This window comes from Micromys minutus (assembly GCF_963924665.1).
Source record: "Micromys minutus genome assembly, chromosome: 8".
NCBI lineage: Eukaryota > Metazoa > Chordata > Mammalia > Rodentia > Muridae > Micromys > Micromys minutus.
The window spans coordinates 53203096-53220674 of NC_137977.1; the positions used below are offsets into that span (position 1 = coordinate 53203096).

Sequence of the window (17579 nt, forward strand, 5' to 3'; positions counted from 1 at the left end):
TACAGATAAAATCTATGTAGTTTATTTTCCTATTAAATACCATATTAACACCATGGAATGAAGTCTGAATAAGGAAGCAGCCGGTTATGACCAGCAAATACATAGGAATTGCACGTTTGCTATGAAAACACTTTGGCAATTTCTAAGATATTTTTATTTTAATCCCTTTAGAAGTAGTTAAGACTAGTTTGGTTCTATTCTAGCCATGGGGGGGGGGGGAGTTGCTTTTGAGCTTGTTGTATGCACAAGCCTTTTCTCTCCACGTAGTTATCATTGTCAGGCCTCAGTGGGATGTGCAAATCTCTGGTGGCACACATGGTGTCAGGAAAGTAACCTGTAGCAGAGGCTATTCAGCCTCAGGGCACTTGTGACCATCTGTGTCCCGTGTTTCTCAGTGCCTTGTCTTATAAATGGAAGCTATGGAGCCAATGATCTGTCTGGAATTTGTAGGGAGTGTCTCAGAAAAAAAAAATTGGGGAAGATTAGGGTGGGGAGAATGTCTTGAGTTGTCGTTAGAGAACTGTCACTGAGTATAGAATCTGAAGTCCATTTCTAGCGTGTTCTGTGGTAGTCCTGACCCTTAAGACAATTAGGTTTATTATCAGGTTACATGTTAAGTCATACTTCTCTCTTCCAGCTTAGTCTTTAGTGTCCAACTGTAGCTTTGGCATTTTTGTCTTTTTATTTTCTCTTTTAAGCAAAGAAGCCCTGGTGTTCATTAAACTACCATGGACACTAAGCGCTATCCATAAAGGCGATCCAGGGAATTCTGCCTGTCCAAGCTAATCCAGCTATGCCATCAGGTGATCATTTGAGTGACTCCAGGCTTTTCTTTGTTCTGTGGTATGTGCTCTGATTTTGAAAGCCAGAAACAGAATTATCCCCCATCAGGGAATAAAGAAAGAAAAAAAACTCCAAGCTAGTACTATTATGCTTAATGTGCGACTCTTACTGCTGACTCTGGTCTTTAACACCTCCTGGCAGAGGGGAGCAAATGTGACAGTGGCTATCTCTTGAGTCTCATCCAAATCCAAGGTAATGTCTGTCTACTGCAGGGCACACCCTGAGGGTCTCAGGATCAAGACCTGAGGCTCAATCACTGTCAGAATGTTCTGGACTCAGTAGTAAGAGGATTCCTTTCTACAGAGCCAGCTCTGACCGAGCATTCCTCTCAATGATGCTGGTTCTGTCTGATGTGCTTGCCTTTCAAAAACTCAATTTCAGTTCATATCCTTGAGTTTAAAGTTGTTTTAAAAAATATACAACAGTATCCACAACATTTAGTTCACTTATTTTTTTTATTATAAAGCAATCTACTAAAAAAATACATCTGTATTTGAACCTCCCGATCTTTGTGAGCGACGATCAGAAGTTGGGAGTCCTTTTGTGTTTAAACAACCATATGCTTACTCTTAACCACAATTCCTGCTTCTCTATGGGAAATGATTCACAACTGTCATCCACCTGCAGAACTGCCCAGGCGGCGATGTGGTTTAGACCTCAGGTCTGTGATTGCAATACTTTTGATGGAAGATGTTACACAATGCTATTTGTTAGTTACGAAATCAGGTTTCCTGCTTGTTCTTAATGCCATGGTCAAATCATAGCACAAAGTCATTAAAAAGAATCGGTGATAAATAATCTGCTCCCTGGGGTTTTTTGTTCACTTCTCAGATACAATAAATAGAAAACTGGTGTATGACCAGTCTCAGAAAATACCTACTGTTTGTGGTGTTGGAGATAGAACCCAAGGAAGAGCTCTTCCTTGGGCTACATACCAACCCAAAGGATACTGCTGATCATTCCCTAATTACTGACTTTAAAATATTTGTATGAGTGTCTGCACACACGTGTGTGCATGTGTCACAGCTCATGTGTGATGAGGACAACCTGCTTGAGTCAGGTCTCTGTTTACCACATGAGTTCCAACCACAGGAGTTCCAAGAGCATCTGGGAAGTGAAGCCTTTAGCCCCTTTCTCACTGGTCTGTCCCTGACCTTTTAAAAAGGATTTTCTAGTGTTAGAACCCTGGATAGGTCACAGGTTCTCAATAGGGAGTTCTGACACAGGACGTTCGGAATTGGTTCCTGAGAACATTGACCCCATAGGGGCTTTGGATGGCTGTCACACAGCAAGCGAAGTAGGCCTGTCCACAAATGCCTACTATTCCATGATGGTGGAGGCCTTCAGATGTGCTGTGACCTGCACTGAGATGAAGGTATTGATGTGTGCTCCGAGTAAGACAATGGATTCCAGATGACACGAGGGTGTACTAACCCCACAGGACATACTACACAGTAAGGAAAGGTACAGTTAGCATGACAATAGATTTTTTTTCCCATTTCTGTAGATTTGTAATAAACAAACAGAATTCCAAGGCTTTACTGGAATAGTGGTTGGGCCCACATTCTAGTCCTAACATCCTCTTAGATTAAGAGTGAGGTTATTTTGGTGAGGCATTTATAAAACTTAACAAGCAAATATAGGGCCTCTCATCTGTAGTCACCAGTAAAACCACACTATGCTCTCAGAGAAATTCTCAGTTCAGCAGCTCATTGGAAACAGTTTCCAGATCTCTCAAAGCTAACACTAATGTGAGCAAGGGATGGCAGGTGTCGGCCTCCCTTTCCCTCTGTCCCTGGAACTGACCACTTCAGCACTGGCAGATTTGAGTTCCTCTCAAAGGAAAAAAACAGGTTTTCAGTTGCTTCAGGAAAAGCAGGAGGATGCCAGGAGGCACTGATGAGTGACAGGTTTTGACACAACAGGAAGGCTGAGCCCCAGAGCAGGAGGCTGGGACCCCAGTTCATAATGGAGAGGTCTTGTGGGTCTATCTGCCCAGGACCCCTGGCTGAGGACCTAGCAAGCTCTGAAGATCTCTGGTAAGACGTGATGCAGAAAGCAAAGAACTTTCAGACAGCAGCTCATGCTGAACTTTGGAAAGTCACTCTTGTCTCTTAGTGGTAATACTTGCACTAACAGTTTATAAAAACCCATTACTTAACACACATTACTTAAATTGCATTGCTTAAAACATTACACTTTCCTCAGTATAATGTCTCGATCTCTTTGGATTACATAGATTCTAATTAAAACACACACTTTGAAACATCAAAAAGTAATGCTGATGTATTTGGAAAGTCAGTTTCAAATGCTGTATTTCTGTCAAGGCTTTAACTTTTGCCTCAAGAATGCAAATTTCATTTGCTCTGTTTTACTTACTTTCAAAAAAGGTAAGAGCAAAAGCTGGTTCTGATCATGGGACTGCCCCAGCAATAACTACACTATGCACTCCAAAGGCCTTAAGAATTCCCTTAAAATTGTTCAACACTGCAGCAGCTATGTTCAGTGGCTCCTGTAATTTAACCTGTCAGATAGTGTTCTCGCTCAGCATTTCTTCAGTTGTCAACCATTTGTGAGTATAAACAATCACCTGAACAGACAGCAAGTGTGGCTAGAAACCCAAGCACAACCATACTGCCCTGCTCTTCCAGGGACTACCGGCCCAACTTGGTCCCCATGTACTGAGAATCTCTACCCTGAGGTAAGTGGGGACATGCTGTTTGCCACAGCATCTTTGGCATGGGGCTCTGAGGTGGCTTGGCTTTGTAAATACTTCCTACATACAGCACAGGGCACTCAGACCTTGGGCTCAGCAGGCCAAGATGGTTCAAGAGCTCACCTCAGATCATTAGTGTCCTTGGCTGGAGGTCGTTCTAAACTTTGATTTACAAAGCATGATCAACTGCTTCAGTCAAGCAGAACTGAAGATGGGGCCACTTAAGGCAGCGGCAGCAGCCTACCATATCCTTAGCGTCCACATGAAGTGACAATTGCTAGCCAATAAAGTCCCATCATTCTTGCTATCCAACCTGAAAGTATAGGTGTATTAGCCACCGTCTTCCCGGTGCAGGCCTTGTGGATGTTGACCCTCTACGCAAAGCATACATCTGCTGAAGCAGTGAGGAAGACACATGCTTTGCTGCACACAGTTGTTCTGTTTTCATTTTATGGTCCTGGGAATACTTCATAGGAAATCTGCCCCCTTAATAAATGTTTCACAAGCTTTAAACTTCATTTTCGTGGGACTCACAGAGGGAAAACTCTTTTGGTGAAACCTAGTATTTCCTGAGGATATCCTGAACTTTACTGCACCAAAATTTTTCATAAATACTGGTTTCCAATGGCTTCAGATGTTATAGCAACTGTCAGCAATTACATGGAGAAAAAAAAAAGTCTCAGCAGGCTTCAAGAATGTTACTAACCTAGCCTCAGACACCATGGGCAAGAAGAAGAAATTTTGAACCAAGGAGACACTGAGAATTTGAGGCCAAACATTCCATGGTATGTGAAATATTTAATGTTACATATATATATCTGACTGAGGTTTTCTCCTTCACTATTCCCAAATGTAGATTTAGGAAAAGGAAAAAAAAATCTTTTATGACTGGAAGAGAAACTAGAGTCTTATGTATGGGTTGTGTGTTAATTTCCTGAAAACTGCAACTCCAGTGCTTTGCTAAGGCCAGATTCACTAGATGGTGACAGGGGACAGAGTCAGACTAGACCTTTAGCCTCTCACCCCCACCCCAATACACTCCCAAACTAAAGGGAAAATGAAGCTAAGGTCACAGGATAGTTTAACCGTTTCCCTTTCGGCTCACTCCAAAAATAAGACAAACAGAGTAGAGTCTAAAGAAAGTAAGGTACAAAGTTCAACTCCAATAGATGAAGGGTCTGAGCATTAGAACCAGGCTATGGATTGTTAACAAACATAATGATCCGGCCTGACTTCCACTGTACCTTAAGTGGCATACTTAAGTCCCTCCACCAGGGGGAAGGGACAACATGAGTAGTGACTGGCTGAACTTCAGACCAGGTCGTGGCGTTTTTTTTTTTTTTTTTTTTCTTCACTGGAAACATGGTTTCACTGTCCTAACATGACTTCCTCAGAGTCTAATCTACAGCTCTCTTAGCCTGGGGTTGAAGTCATGAGGGGTATGGACAGAAGTAAAAGGCAACAATCTAAACACCCCTCCCCTAAAGTGCAACCAATGAAGGCACTCTCTGGCTCGTTCAACAAAACTGCATCAGGTTTTGTGGACACACTTGCTTGACAGTATTTTTTACTTTGGGCTAATGCACATGTTTGTTACTGGTCGGAGAGGCATGGGGTAAAAGCTGTGTCTGCAATAACCTGCCTCTGTCTCTTCAAGGAAACAGAATGTGTACATGCTGACTGAGGTCCTGGGTAGCAGAGCCTTACCACTCGGCTGCCATCACCGGGATACCGAGCAGGTAAGGACACCCTTTGTGCGTGAGAGAGAAAGCAACCATGAGACAACTTGGTCACCATAGTAAGAGTCCTAAGGAAATATGAATTCAAATGAATAAAGCACCCCTGCCATAGATCTTCAGTCTAACACTCAGAGCACAAACAAGGCAGAGCTAACCTATGTTCATATAAACATGCTGTTACCCTTCCTAAAATCAAATCCATGATTAAGAGTAAACTTTTAATTGGAAAAGGATGATACAGAGATGCTGTTATTTTGTGTAGCATCTTTCTGGAATTGTCAAAATATGACAAAAAGTGGCTTTTACTATCTGTAAGGAAGATAAAAAGGAAGTTAGGTTTCAGTGTTGTTGTTCTAGAAACTGCAGCTGGAAGCCTTGGGCCCTTGGAAGAACGCTCCCTGAGACTTTGCATGCTTGACCAGGAGTTGAACTTTCCAGCTCTGCTGAGCAGACTTTCACAGGACACTCCCTGAACATGTCCTCCTCAGTTCAGGGACTGTTTGCTAACATTGGGTAAAATTAAAGACAGAAAAAAGGCTGGACAAAGGGAGGTGGCTAAGAGGAAAGAGAAGGTGATGCTGTGGCAGCAAGCCACACTCTCATCTCCCGAGGTTTGTTCTTTAGACTGATTTCCCAGAGAAAAGAGCACTGATTCACTTCCCCACAGTCACTCCCCAAGAAGCCATAGTCTGAGATCGATATCCATTTCCTATCGAGGCAGTGCAAGCGAATCCTCAGAACAATCCATGTCCCACTCTGCCTCCGAGGGTAGGATCATTCTTATCAAAATGACCACATAATCGCCACAGGATGGACACTAAGGATCAGTAATTACTGTTAGTGACTGTCAATGATGTACACAGAAGAAACGTCAGAGGGAAATCAACTCAGTGAGCCTAACTCAGCATTCACCTTCGAGAAGCTGAGTGTAAGAGAACGTTCTCTTTAAAAGGCCATGCCAAAATTCATGGTGAGAGAGGGATTCTGGGAAGGAAGTATTCTGAGATCATTCCAGTTATCCGGACTTTGCTGTCCTTCAGGTATATGGTTTTTCTTTCTTTCCTTCCCTTTCTCTTTGTTAATGGATACGCTACTCAATTCAAAAGTGGCAAATACTCGTGGGCCAATAAAGACCAAGCACGGTTACTATTTGAAGAATTAATCAATCAGTGATACCCTTCTTACTGCTTTTCCTGCTCCTATTCTGCAAATTTCCAACTCAGAGACCCAGATAGCTCTCACCACATGTTCATGTACTAATCAGGCACAACACCAAGGCCTGCATGACTTTGACACCATGCCCCTGCCTAAGTCAGCTAAACAGTGCGTTCTTAATGCCAACCACTAATGACGTGCAGGAAGGGCACTTAAATAGGTCAGGGTGACTTTTCAACCATTCCCCTTTACCCTATTTTAGGTCATATGGAGACTCAGTTTTGAAAATCTGAAACAATATAGTAGCAAATGAATTGTAGCTACCAGGAAAATCACTCTTTTAATTCTACAACAACCTCTAGTAATTAAAAAATAAGTGTGTATACTGCAAAATTTTTCTCTATTTTGAAAAGAACTAGGAAAGGTGAACTCCTATTTTCACACCAGATTTATAAAGTCACTTTTAGCTGCCTCACTGCCGGTATCATCTGCAACAGCCTGTTTTCTATCTGAAACCAATCCTGAAAACTGCACACAGTGCAAAGAACAGTAAAAGAAACTCAATCTAAGATACAGCTTTCTTTTCTTCGAACACTTCTTCTGCCCAGACTATAAAGATGTTTAAAATTCCTAGAACCATGGTCTAAGAAACAAGGAACTAACCAGCTTATTTCTCAAGCACAAAGAACATAGCTCTTTCCTCTGTGAAGGAGAAGATGGAGACAGATTTACAATGGAAAACTCAGGGGAATATATTGGAAGGCTTAGTTTTATTATTTCACTGTGGGAGGCAGCTAATCCCAACATACATTTTTTTTCCTTTTGGTGAAATTGAACAGCACCCCATTTGCACAAAAGGCTCTCAATAATGATGTGATATTCTTAAAGGCTGGTTTTACTCTTTATTCTTTAGCACACTAAGCCTTCATTTGAATGCAATTTGCTAGGCAAATGCTTTCTGTTCATATTTAAAACATTAAATCTCAGTCACAGCTCCATTTATGACATGAGTGTGTTATTGAAAAGGAGGGATGTGCTCGCCAGGCATGGAGCTGCCCAGGTTCCCTTGCAGCTCAGAGAGAGATATAAGAGCCACTTTAAGGAAAATGCAGTCCAACATATAAAAAAATCTATATACATTATACATCTTGATAATTTAAGTTGATGTTAATGTTTTCTGCTATCAACACATCACAGTGTTGCCTATAAGCTGTTTGTTTCTTGCCTTATAGATAATACACTGGCAACAGCATTTTATGATATAACTCATGCCAAATCGTAACAATGCAACTTCTCAGATTGTTAGAAATATTTTCATTGGGTTTAAGAGCACACACAAGCATTTCCTTCTTTGTTCTAACTGGGTATACACGACCCAGATGTAAAACCAGATGGTGATGAGACTCCAATGGAGTAGGCAGAAGATATCTACTCAGGACAAGGAAGTTGCAGTCTCACGATTATTAGCAATGTCTCAAGAGCTTTCCAATTATGCACTACAACAGATGAAAGCTTTTAGGGGAAAGAACACTATATAATACCACATGTTAGCAAAGCATTCTTGGTGGTTTAAAAGGAGGAAATGTTAACACACCAGCATTTAGTATTTTCTATTTAATAAGCGTGCTACAATGTGCTGCAATCAGTTTGTAGCAGTGCACTCACTGATCTCTGCCTCAGATTAATCATGCGGCCAACAAACAAAAGAGCAAAGAACAGGACAAATTCCCCTCTGTAATCCTTCCGACCCAGAAAGACTTCAAGCATAGATAGCAGTTTCACTTAAACAGTGTTTCAATATAATGACTGGGTGTCTCAAGTGAGAAGTTATTCCTCCATTTTCTAAATTTGGCTAAATTAAGCATTTGACATACACTAACATGAAGCAGGGACTGAATGGTAGAGCAATGTGGCAAGATCTCTGATATTCTCCTGATGGTAAGTTAAAGCCAACGCTCTCCAAAGAGGCATTTTTTGATCCAGTGTCAAATCAAGGGTTAGACCTGAAGGAAAGACACTCTATAGTCATAGGACTTGCCTGGCAGCCACTGAATCATTACAAGTGAGCTTTTTGCTATAAAAAAAATCAAGCAGAATATTTAAGCAATAATTTTCCCTTCTAATATGAGAAACCTTAGCCACAACACTAATGATACCCATGACAGACAGGCCTCTTGTTTTGACCAGGGATAAAAGACCAAAATCCTGAAGGGGTTGAAGCAGCAGCAGGAGAGATCTTGGAAACCAACGAGCCACATGGGTGCTCTGCCTGCCTGTGGTCTACAAGCACCGCCCACAAGCGTCCATCTCATCCACATTCAGTTACAGATTTTTGTTCCTGCCAAAATCAGTTGTCTTTCAAAGCTTGATGTAGTTAAGAACAGTGATCCTGACTTGCCGATGTATGTGATTGCAATCACATAAGGTCTATAAAACTCACTTTTCTCAACGCTTAGTTGGAGAAGACACGTTACAAGAACGTCTGGTAGTCCATATGATAAGCATAGTCACCCACCAAGCATAGTCAAGATCGAAGAGGAATTAGCTTTAAAAAATGTGAAGCTGACAAGCTCCAGTTAAAAACCATTTTAAAAGATCAATTTCATTACATAGCCAATATATCTTATTTATAAATGTCAGACTGATTCTTGACACGGGCTTCTTGGAATAAGGTCTATATGGTAACTGGTAGAGAACTTCTCTAGTCTGTTTATCCAGAGTTTGAATGGTGCAAGTTCATTCCCACAGAGCTGGGCACCCTTAATGACATTTCCTCTAGGAGCGGAATGACCAGCACACACTGCAGGTGTCAGAGGACATGAGGCGAACTTGACCCTGAGGACACAGAAAAAGAGCTCTGATTTCTAGGACGTTAGCTACTGCTCATTGCTGCAACTCATAAAATTTGTATGCTGGGTTCACTTCTTCATTTTGAAAAACACTGATCCCGCCATTGTTATTTAACTAAAAAAAAAAAGAAAAGAAAAAAAAGCTATCTTTGTTCTTTAACCCTCAGAGAGCAAATACATTTAGGCAAGTAACCAAAAAGGAAAAAAAAATCAGAAACTTGTTCTTTGTCCAGTCTACAGAGGGTTAAAGTGTAGGATTTTCTGTAATAAGGCACCCTTATTCCACTTTTTTCTTAAAAGAAACTTTTTCTTTGGTTTCTTGTAACTTTTCAGTGAGTCTATCCTTTGTCTCCTCCATTTTCTCTGTGATGAGCTCCTTGGTCTCTTCCATTCTGCCCTGCAAATACTCCTTGACCGGGGGTGGGGTTGACATGTAACCACGACTTCGCAAATACTTCACAGTAAAGGACGTTCCTCCCAAGGTCACGGTGTAGCGGGCAGGCGTTGCAATCTTAAGGGGATAGAAAAGCAAACAGGTGGATCAACATCTGATTAGGACTAAATAAAATTAAGCTGCAATTTAAATCTTTGGTAATAGTCAGCACAGACTACTGTTTGAGATGAGTCTAGGACCCCTATACTGTTTCTCTTTCTAAGAAGGGATACTTTTCCTGCAGACATTTTAAAATGTCTGTCCCCAGACTACACCACTTAAGATTTCAGGGTTAACACAGACAGTTGCACTGACACCCTCACTGAATGCTAATGAGCAAGGGGTCAGGTCTGCCCACTTGACAGAAAGAGGGCATGACTCTGCTAACAGTAATACAGGCGCCCCGGTTTCTGTGCTCTAAGATCTCTGCAACAGACTATATTTCTGGAGCTAAAATGCAGTTGAAGTTCAAACAGTGGGAGGAGGCTGAGCGGGAGTCACGTACTTCTTTGCTGCATTTACTTTTGCTCAACTCTCAAATCATCTTCCTTTTTAACTCTCTCTGCATGTATGTTCCCATCTCACACTTCAGGATCTGGAGCTGACAGCTCCCTAGGGTACAGTCAGGACTTCTATGTTTTGATCAGAAAAGGACAAAGAATCAAGAGACTTGAAGCACCTAAAGAGCTTTGCAAGAAAAACCAAATGGTCACATGGCACCAGGAGCTCAAGCAGGTACAGCATTTGGAAAGCACCAACCATGCTCAGTCTGCCTGGCTCCTCCATTCCCACAAGCTGCTCTTATACATTTTAATGGCTCTGTGAACCACAAGCACCCAGTGAATATAGGGTCCACTCTAAGGCTCCCTTGGCCTGACTCCCAAGCACTTGATGCTAGGACGGTGCCCCAGCTGGCTTCCTGGGCCCACTGACCACTTCACTCTAGATGTTCAACAAGGTCTGTTTGCTCTTCTCCGCCGTGTCACTGTCATGTTGGCCTGCCTAGGTCATGCTTTTAGTTTCATCTATACAGAATTCTTTACTTACACCTTCATCTGAACTCCTGTCCTGACTTGTAATAGTATAACTACTATCTAACTCACTTGTACTTGCATATCTGAATCCACTTTAAAACTTAATACGTGCAACTTCACTGACCTCAACTGTCCCAGTCAGTCCTGCTTCATCCAAAATTTTATGCAGCATAGGAAGTGGAAACTTTGTTCTTCTAGCTGCTTAGGCCAAAATGAATAGCCCTTAATGTGCTTCTTTAATGTAATTTGCATACACCATTAAGATTGCATATCATTGTGTCTTGAAAACATATCCACTATCCTCTCCTCTGCCTCTGATAGCACTAGGGTGCTGACTGTGTGAAGACCTAGGCCTAGGCTTCTGTGATAAACAGCCTTCTCAGAGACTTTTGTTTTTACTCAGTCCTAATGGGAAAGGTTCTCAACATAGCAGTTGTGGTGATTTTGCTGAAACAGAGGTCACATGCTTAACGTTACTCAATAGCTTTTCAAGCCCTGTAGCTCACAGGCTGATCTGGCAAGACTTTTTGCTTCTTGCTCATTGCAGCCACAGCTAGTCCTCTAGCATCTAACATCCAGCAACCCTCAAGGTTTACTCTGCCTAGAACACAGCCTCCCCCCACCCCCAGTTACCAGATTAATTTGCACCTCCCATCTAAATTTGCAGTCTTGAGGAGGAGAGGGGGTAGGGCGAGGGGAAAGGGACAGGATGAATAAAAAACAAAAAGTAAACCCGAACTAACACACACCAAAACACCTCTTTATGTGGCTTTTCATTTAAAAAATATTATAAAATATTTATTTTATGTGCCTGAGTATTTTACCTGCACATATGTATGTGCACTGCCTGTGAGCTTGGTGCTGACAGAGGTGAAAGGATGGCAGTGGACCCTCCAGAGCCAAAGTTACAATGAGCCGACAACTGAATGCTGGGAATGGAACTGCCATCTTTCTGCAAGAGCATCAAGCACTCTTAACTATATTCTTTCTTAACATTTAGTATAATTTAAATATACATGTGTGTGTGTGTGTGTGTGTGTGTGTGTTTTAACCCCTCCATTTCTGTCTCTCCAATTGTCCAAGTCCACACTTACTCCCTAGGATACATGCTTTATGTGGGGGGTTCTTGGCAGTGTTTTGTTTTCTTCCCTTTTTTCTCTTTATGAGAAAGGGCTTTATTGTCTCAGAGCTCATCATGTAGACCAGGCTGTCCTTGAACTCAGAGAACTGTTTCCTGTTTCCCAAGAACTAGTACTAAAAGACGTGCAAAAGAGTACCTAGCCCAACAATGTTTTCTGTAATTAGTAAATTCCTCCTGGTCCCCTGCATAGCACCTGGAGAGAGCTGGATACATCTGAGCAAATGAATCTTAAAGAGCATTTGAGGGAGCTCTGGTGTGTGCCCAGTACTCTTGGAGCTTAAGGAAGAAAAAGCATCTCTGCTGTTCCATTTAAGGTACTGTGGGTTACAGAAAACACAGGACCATACTCATTTCTCACCCCACAAAAGGACACGAGGGGGAGAAATCCACAGGATGTGTAGTTTCCAAATAAGCTGAGCACTCTGATACACCCAAAAGTACGCCAAAGAGAGCAAAACCACAAATACAGGCTCCAGAGTTCCTGCAAGTTCATGAGCACCTAGAGAAAACACACTTAAAATGGGTGATACGAAGGGTAACTAGCACATGGGCAAGCAGAGTCAGAAAAATGAGTGAAACCACTCTCATATACTGTAATCTATTATGGTTAAATTTAGTCTACTGCACCTATAAAACACTATAAATTTAATATACGTTAACGTGAGAAAAACAGAGCAATTAAGCATTGAGAAAAACTGCCTGAGATTTCAGATGATTCTAGTAATGATGACAGAAAAAAAAAAATCACATCTGAATAGTATTAAGTCTTTTTTTTTTTTTTTTTTTTTTGTACTTTTATGTAACATGATACCTACTTTCCCAAATATTCATTTAGGAATAGATATCATAGAACCTTATTTTTTAGATAAGATGAAATTAATATAGCTAAAAATCTATGATTTACAGTGAGATTTCCCTTCTACAATAGACATTCAGGTGTGGAAACTTCATATATAGCAGAGTCTCCATCTTCAGAAGCTAGTAAAATGAGAATCCTGGAAACTAAGCCTAGAGTATGGCACACAGACAGTTGGAAGGAAGGAAGCCTTCGAAATCCCACTTACTAAGAAAGGATGAACTATCATGACAATAAATAAATGTTACATTTCAATAACAAGTCCGGCAGAGGCCTCCTGATCTGGGCAAAGGATGGATTGACTTACCTATTTTCAAGATGCTTTTTCTACAGCCATAGTTTTATTCTTGTACTTGCTGTTCATTAGAAACCCAAAAGGTGAAAATAGGATATTTAAACCATAAAAAACAAAACCAAACAAGTCAGAGCTAAATTAGTTTTCCAGGGAATGTTCAGTCTGTAAGGTACGTGAGGAACCCACCTTAAACATGGCGTAGGCTGTCAACGCATTCCCACTTTGGGAGTTTTTCAGGATGTCTACTACACTGTCGGGTAACCCGATGAACTCTAGGAAGGGGATGACATTCACTCCTCTGCAAAACACAAATTAAGTCACAATTAAGCAAACCTTTAAGGAGAGTATTTTCAGAAGATTATCTAAAACTTAAACTACAAATTTGGATAATGTATATATTAAATTTTATTTGTTCAGGAGGTTAAGGTTGAGGGTTCAAGAACAGGAGGCCAGCTTGGGCTACATATCTCACAAAACAGAAACAGCAGCAACAAAACTAAACAAACCCAAACCAAACCACCACTACCAACACCACAACAAAACAACCAAAAAACCAAACCAAACTCAAAGCCTAGTGCTGGTTCTGCAGAAGGTGCTCAGGTAGCTCTGCTGCCTTTCTCTCTGGGGACCCAATTAGTCTACTTAGAGCCCACATTAGTATCAGTGTCAAAGCAATGGCTGTAAGTAAACCAAGAGAGCAGGTCAGAACCGTTTACTTCCACCTCATTTCCTCCCCCAAACAGTTTGCCTTAGAATGCTCTAATTCACATTTTAGGATCTTAAGTTTTATCTTTCATCAAGATCTTGTCTATGATATTATGCAAAGAAGGAGTGGTTCTGTGAGCTTAACACGTTCTAAAAGTGTGCCTTTATGCTGGCTACCAGATTCTAAACACACTGTAAAAGTGTGTCTTTATGCTGGCTACCAGATTTAAAGGAGGGTGAGGAAAAATTACCACAAATTGCAGATTCTCAGAGGAAGAGAAGACAGAGAAACTCCTGACTTCTGTAATGTTAATTTCCTCATTTTGTTATACCCTGTTAACCTAATCCTTCCTGATTACAACTCTAGAACTTCTGTAGAAGGACAAGGAATCATCCACACAAAGTCACAATTATCACATACAGGAGATTTAATACAAAAAAGTGTGTCAATATAAAATCCATACTTTACAGAACTGTCTCAGAGCACCAGCATTTCCTTTCCTCTTTCTAGTCTCTTCCTCTGTAGAGATGCCTTTCAAACCTTGGGTGGTGAAGAAGGCAGGCATAGTTACTTTTAGCTGTCCAGGAGAGCAGGGACTCAGTCTGGGATTGGGATGTTTTCTCTTGAGGAAATTCATGTTGACTATTCTCTCTCAGGGAAGCTCCACAGGTTGGGCTCTGTCTTGTTTAACATGACTGCGTCTTCCTTGTCCGGTCCCTGGCACTTAACATCGTGCCTTCTAACTACAGCAGAGGCCTCAGGTTGCTCCAATATAACCACCTCATCTCTCTGTCATTAAGAAAGGGAACTGCCTGGACATACTATTAAGACAGTTGTATGATTTTAATTTAGTGTTACTGTAAAGACGATTGGCTTAACTGGGGAAATGTGCTCTCACTATGACACCGAGCCACCGGGGAGGACTTTCAGTGGAGTACAGTAGCTACTGCTTACCCTTACCCTGAAAGTCTAGCTAGCATCAGAAATATGAGGAAATAAGAGCAGCAGAAAAAACTATCTAAAAATGAAAGTTGCAAGATCAACTAGGAAGCTAATGTAATACCATTTATTTGCATATTCATTTTTTTAGATAACAGTAAAAATCCTACCGTAGTAAGACTCAATGTTAAACTTGGTCTTTTAATGAATATTCTTAAGTCTTTAACAATCATATTGTGTTAATCTTCTAGCACAAAGATGATTATAAAATTAGTTCCCTATTTCCTAGTTCCAACTAAACCCATTGAAAGACCCCCGAAGGGAGACCCTCACTCAAATCTCAGGAGAGGCGCGCACCCAGCGAGGCACCGAGACCAGACTTGCTGCAATCGCACGAGGAAGTTTAGTGAAAGTGAAACAGAGTGAGATCTCAGGCCAGCATGCTGGGGTCGAGACTCATACACCACGCAGGGGTAGAGGAGTTCGACCCCGGCCTAAACTTGTAACGGGCTTATAAAGGCAAAAACCACAAAAGAGGGGGAGGACAGGGGGAATGAGGAAATTCAAAGGGGACAATGAGGAAATCCAAAGGGGAAGAATCATACACCTGGGGCACACCTAGGGCGTTGAAACATTCCACAGAGGTCATCCGGACCTTCTGTGGTTATTTTGGGAACTCAAATCTCAAGAAAGTTCCGGGAAATTTCCTGCAGAGGAGAGGGCCCTAGGGCAAGGAATCAGTGTCCTCTGACAACCTTTTACTCTTCACCATTACACAAAATCTATACATTTAACACTAATGATAAGACAAAATTTGAACAAATATAAGAGCTAGTAATAAATATGGTACTTATCATGAAGGTAAGACAATAATAAACTCAGCTAGTGCCATTTATTTTATTAGCAAGAGTCTGAATCAAGCCAGAAGATCCATGTTTGCCACTTGCTGGCATGACAGCAATGTGTGCTCACTGTCAGTTTATGGGTGGCTCAACAGTCTAAAGAATGCTGTCTAGAGGAAGGACAGTAACACCAGCAGAGCTGAGGTTGACTGTGGGTCTGTTCCAGGGTCTTGGTTAGGAATCTGAGTCTCTGGATACAAAGCATATGAAGGCAGGGATGACACAATTGTTACTAAGCCATATGTGATTATAGAGAACATTTATTTTCAAAGAACACAGCTTTTTGCCACCTTCTGCCACATAGCAGTAGTCAGGAAACTCCGTGTAAAACGCACCTGCTAGTGTTAATTTAGCTGTGTCTGAAATACATACACTAAGAGCTTTAGAACACTGCCACTTAGTTAAGTACACAAAGCATTTTGCTTTCAGGTTAGAGGAGTACCTGAGACAAACAGGTTACTCTGTCCTTCAGAAACTGTTTTCTTGCTTTAATAGTAAGTAGGCAACCAACAAGGAAAGAGTGTTTTCCATTAGGACAACATGAAAGGAAGTATGATGGGGATTGGTTCTATTGTTTTATCTTAATTCAGCTCCCAAATCACACAGGAATCTATGTTTTCAGTCGCTGAGGGTCCCTGTCCCCAATTGATTTTTGGTTTTCGATTTTCTGGACAAGGAACATAAGGTAGAAGAAGGAGCAGAATCACCACAATGAGGAAGCAAAGAGATCAGACTTAAGAGCTGTAGAGAGAGATTATCCAGCCATATAAGAGTCAGGGATCAAGCCCCTAACTGGGTCTGGGGTAGCAGAGATGAAATACAGAGATAACAGATATTAACTCGGGAATATCAGAGGGGAAAGTGGGTTAGCCACATGGAGTTAGGGAGAAGCCCAGCTGTTGGGCTGTTAGGACATACTAAATTTAACGCCAGCGTTTGTAAGACACAGGGATCCAGAGAACTCTGGTGGGTGGTGAGAAGTGTAATCACTGGGAGCTCAGTGAGGTTTAGCAGATTACCACTACAGAACTACAATGTTTTTGTTAGCTGGATGAAAAACTGAAGTTTAACACATACAACCTCAACTGGACAGTAAACCATTCTCATTGGAACATGCGACAAGACATTTCCTTCTGTAGACAAAAGTATTTTCTAAATATCACCTGTGACTAAGTCTTCCACTGAAACAAATGAACAAATTATATCATGTATAATCTATATCCATTAGGACAGGCTGTGGTGCTGGGCAGTAGGTGAGAGTTCTGGCTGGCACAGTCCTACGTTTACCAACAGACTCTGAGTGAGGTGTGACACCCATGGTGTGTGATTTTAAATCGGGCAATCTCACAGCTATATTTGACCCAGCATCTTACAGAAAAAGAGTTTAGACTAAGACATGTATTTTACAGGAGTGACAAAATCACTGCCTTAGGTGAACTAAAAGAAATCTGAAATACAACTATCTCCAAATTACTTTTGGGTTTGCATTTTCCAGTAACACTTTGTTTAGCAAAGAAAACAAGATGTAAAAAGAGGCAGTTCATTTAATAGGCCAAACAGAAACCTCATAAAGATATAAGATTTTCCCTCAAGACCAGAAATCGAAAGAAGACAAAATCTTAACAATACTGAATGACAAGAATCTCCAAATGCAAAATAAAAAAAAATTAAAAAAAAAAAAAAAAGAAGAAGAAGAAGAAGAAGAAAGAAAGCCACAACATATCAGATAGCTCAGATAACAGGACTACATGGCCTTAGGAACCAAATACCTTCTGTCAAAAACAGTGCAGTTCTGAGAACTACAAATATTAAACATATAGAAAATGTCTTTATTTAAAGACTATAATGCAAAGAAACGAACAGAACAGCATCAGTTACATAAAGAAAACCCACTCTTCTAGAACTGCAGTACACAACATCCAAACCCTCGGCATCCTTCCCTCCATCTTGAGACTGGCTATAGCCATCCCT

General features: G+C 41.2%; 1 protein-coding gene across 1 annotated transcript in view; it reads right to left on the reverse strand.

The window, feature by feature from the left end:
• Positions 1-278: 278 nt before the first annotated feature.
• FAM210A (family with sequence similarity 210 member A) overlaps positions 279-17579 on the reverse strand; it is a 43557-nt gene continuing 26256 nt past the window's right edge. The window contains exons 3-4 of the mRNA XM_080920161.1: positions 13248-13359; positions 279-9813 (exon numbers count right to left, since the gene is read on the reverse strand). Of these exons, the coding sequence (XP_080776287.1) occupies positions 9580-9813; positions 13248-13359 (346 nt within the window). The 3' untranslated portion in view covers positions 279-9579. The remainder of the gene's footprint in view (positions 9814-13247; positions 13360-17579) is intronic.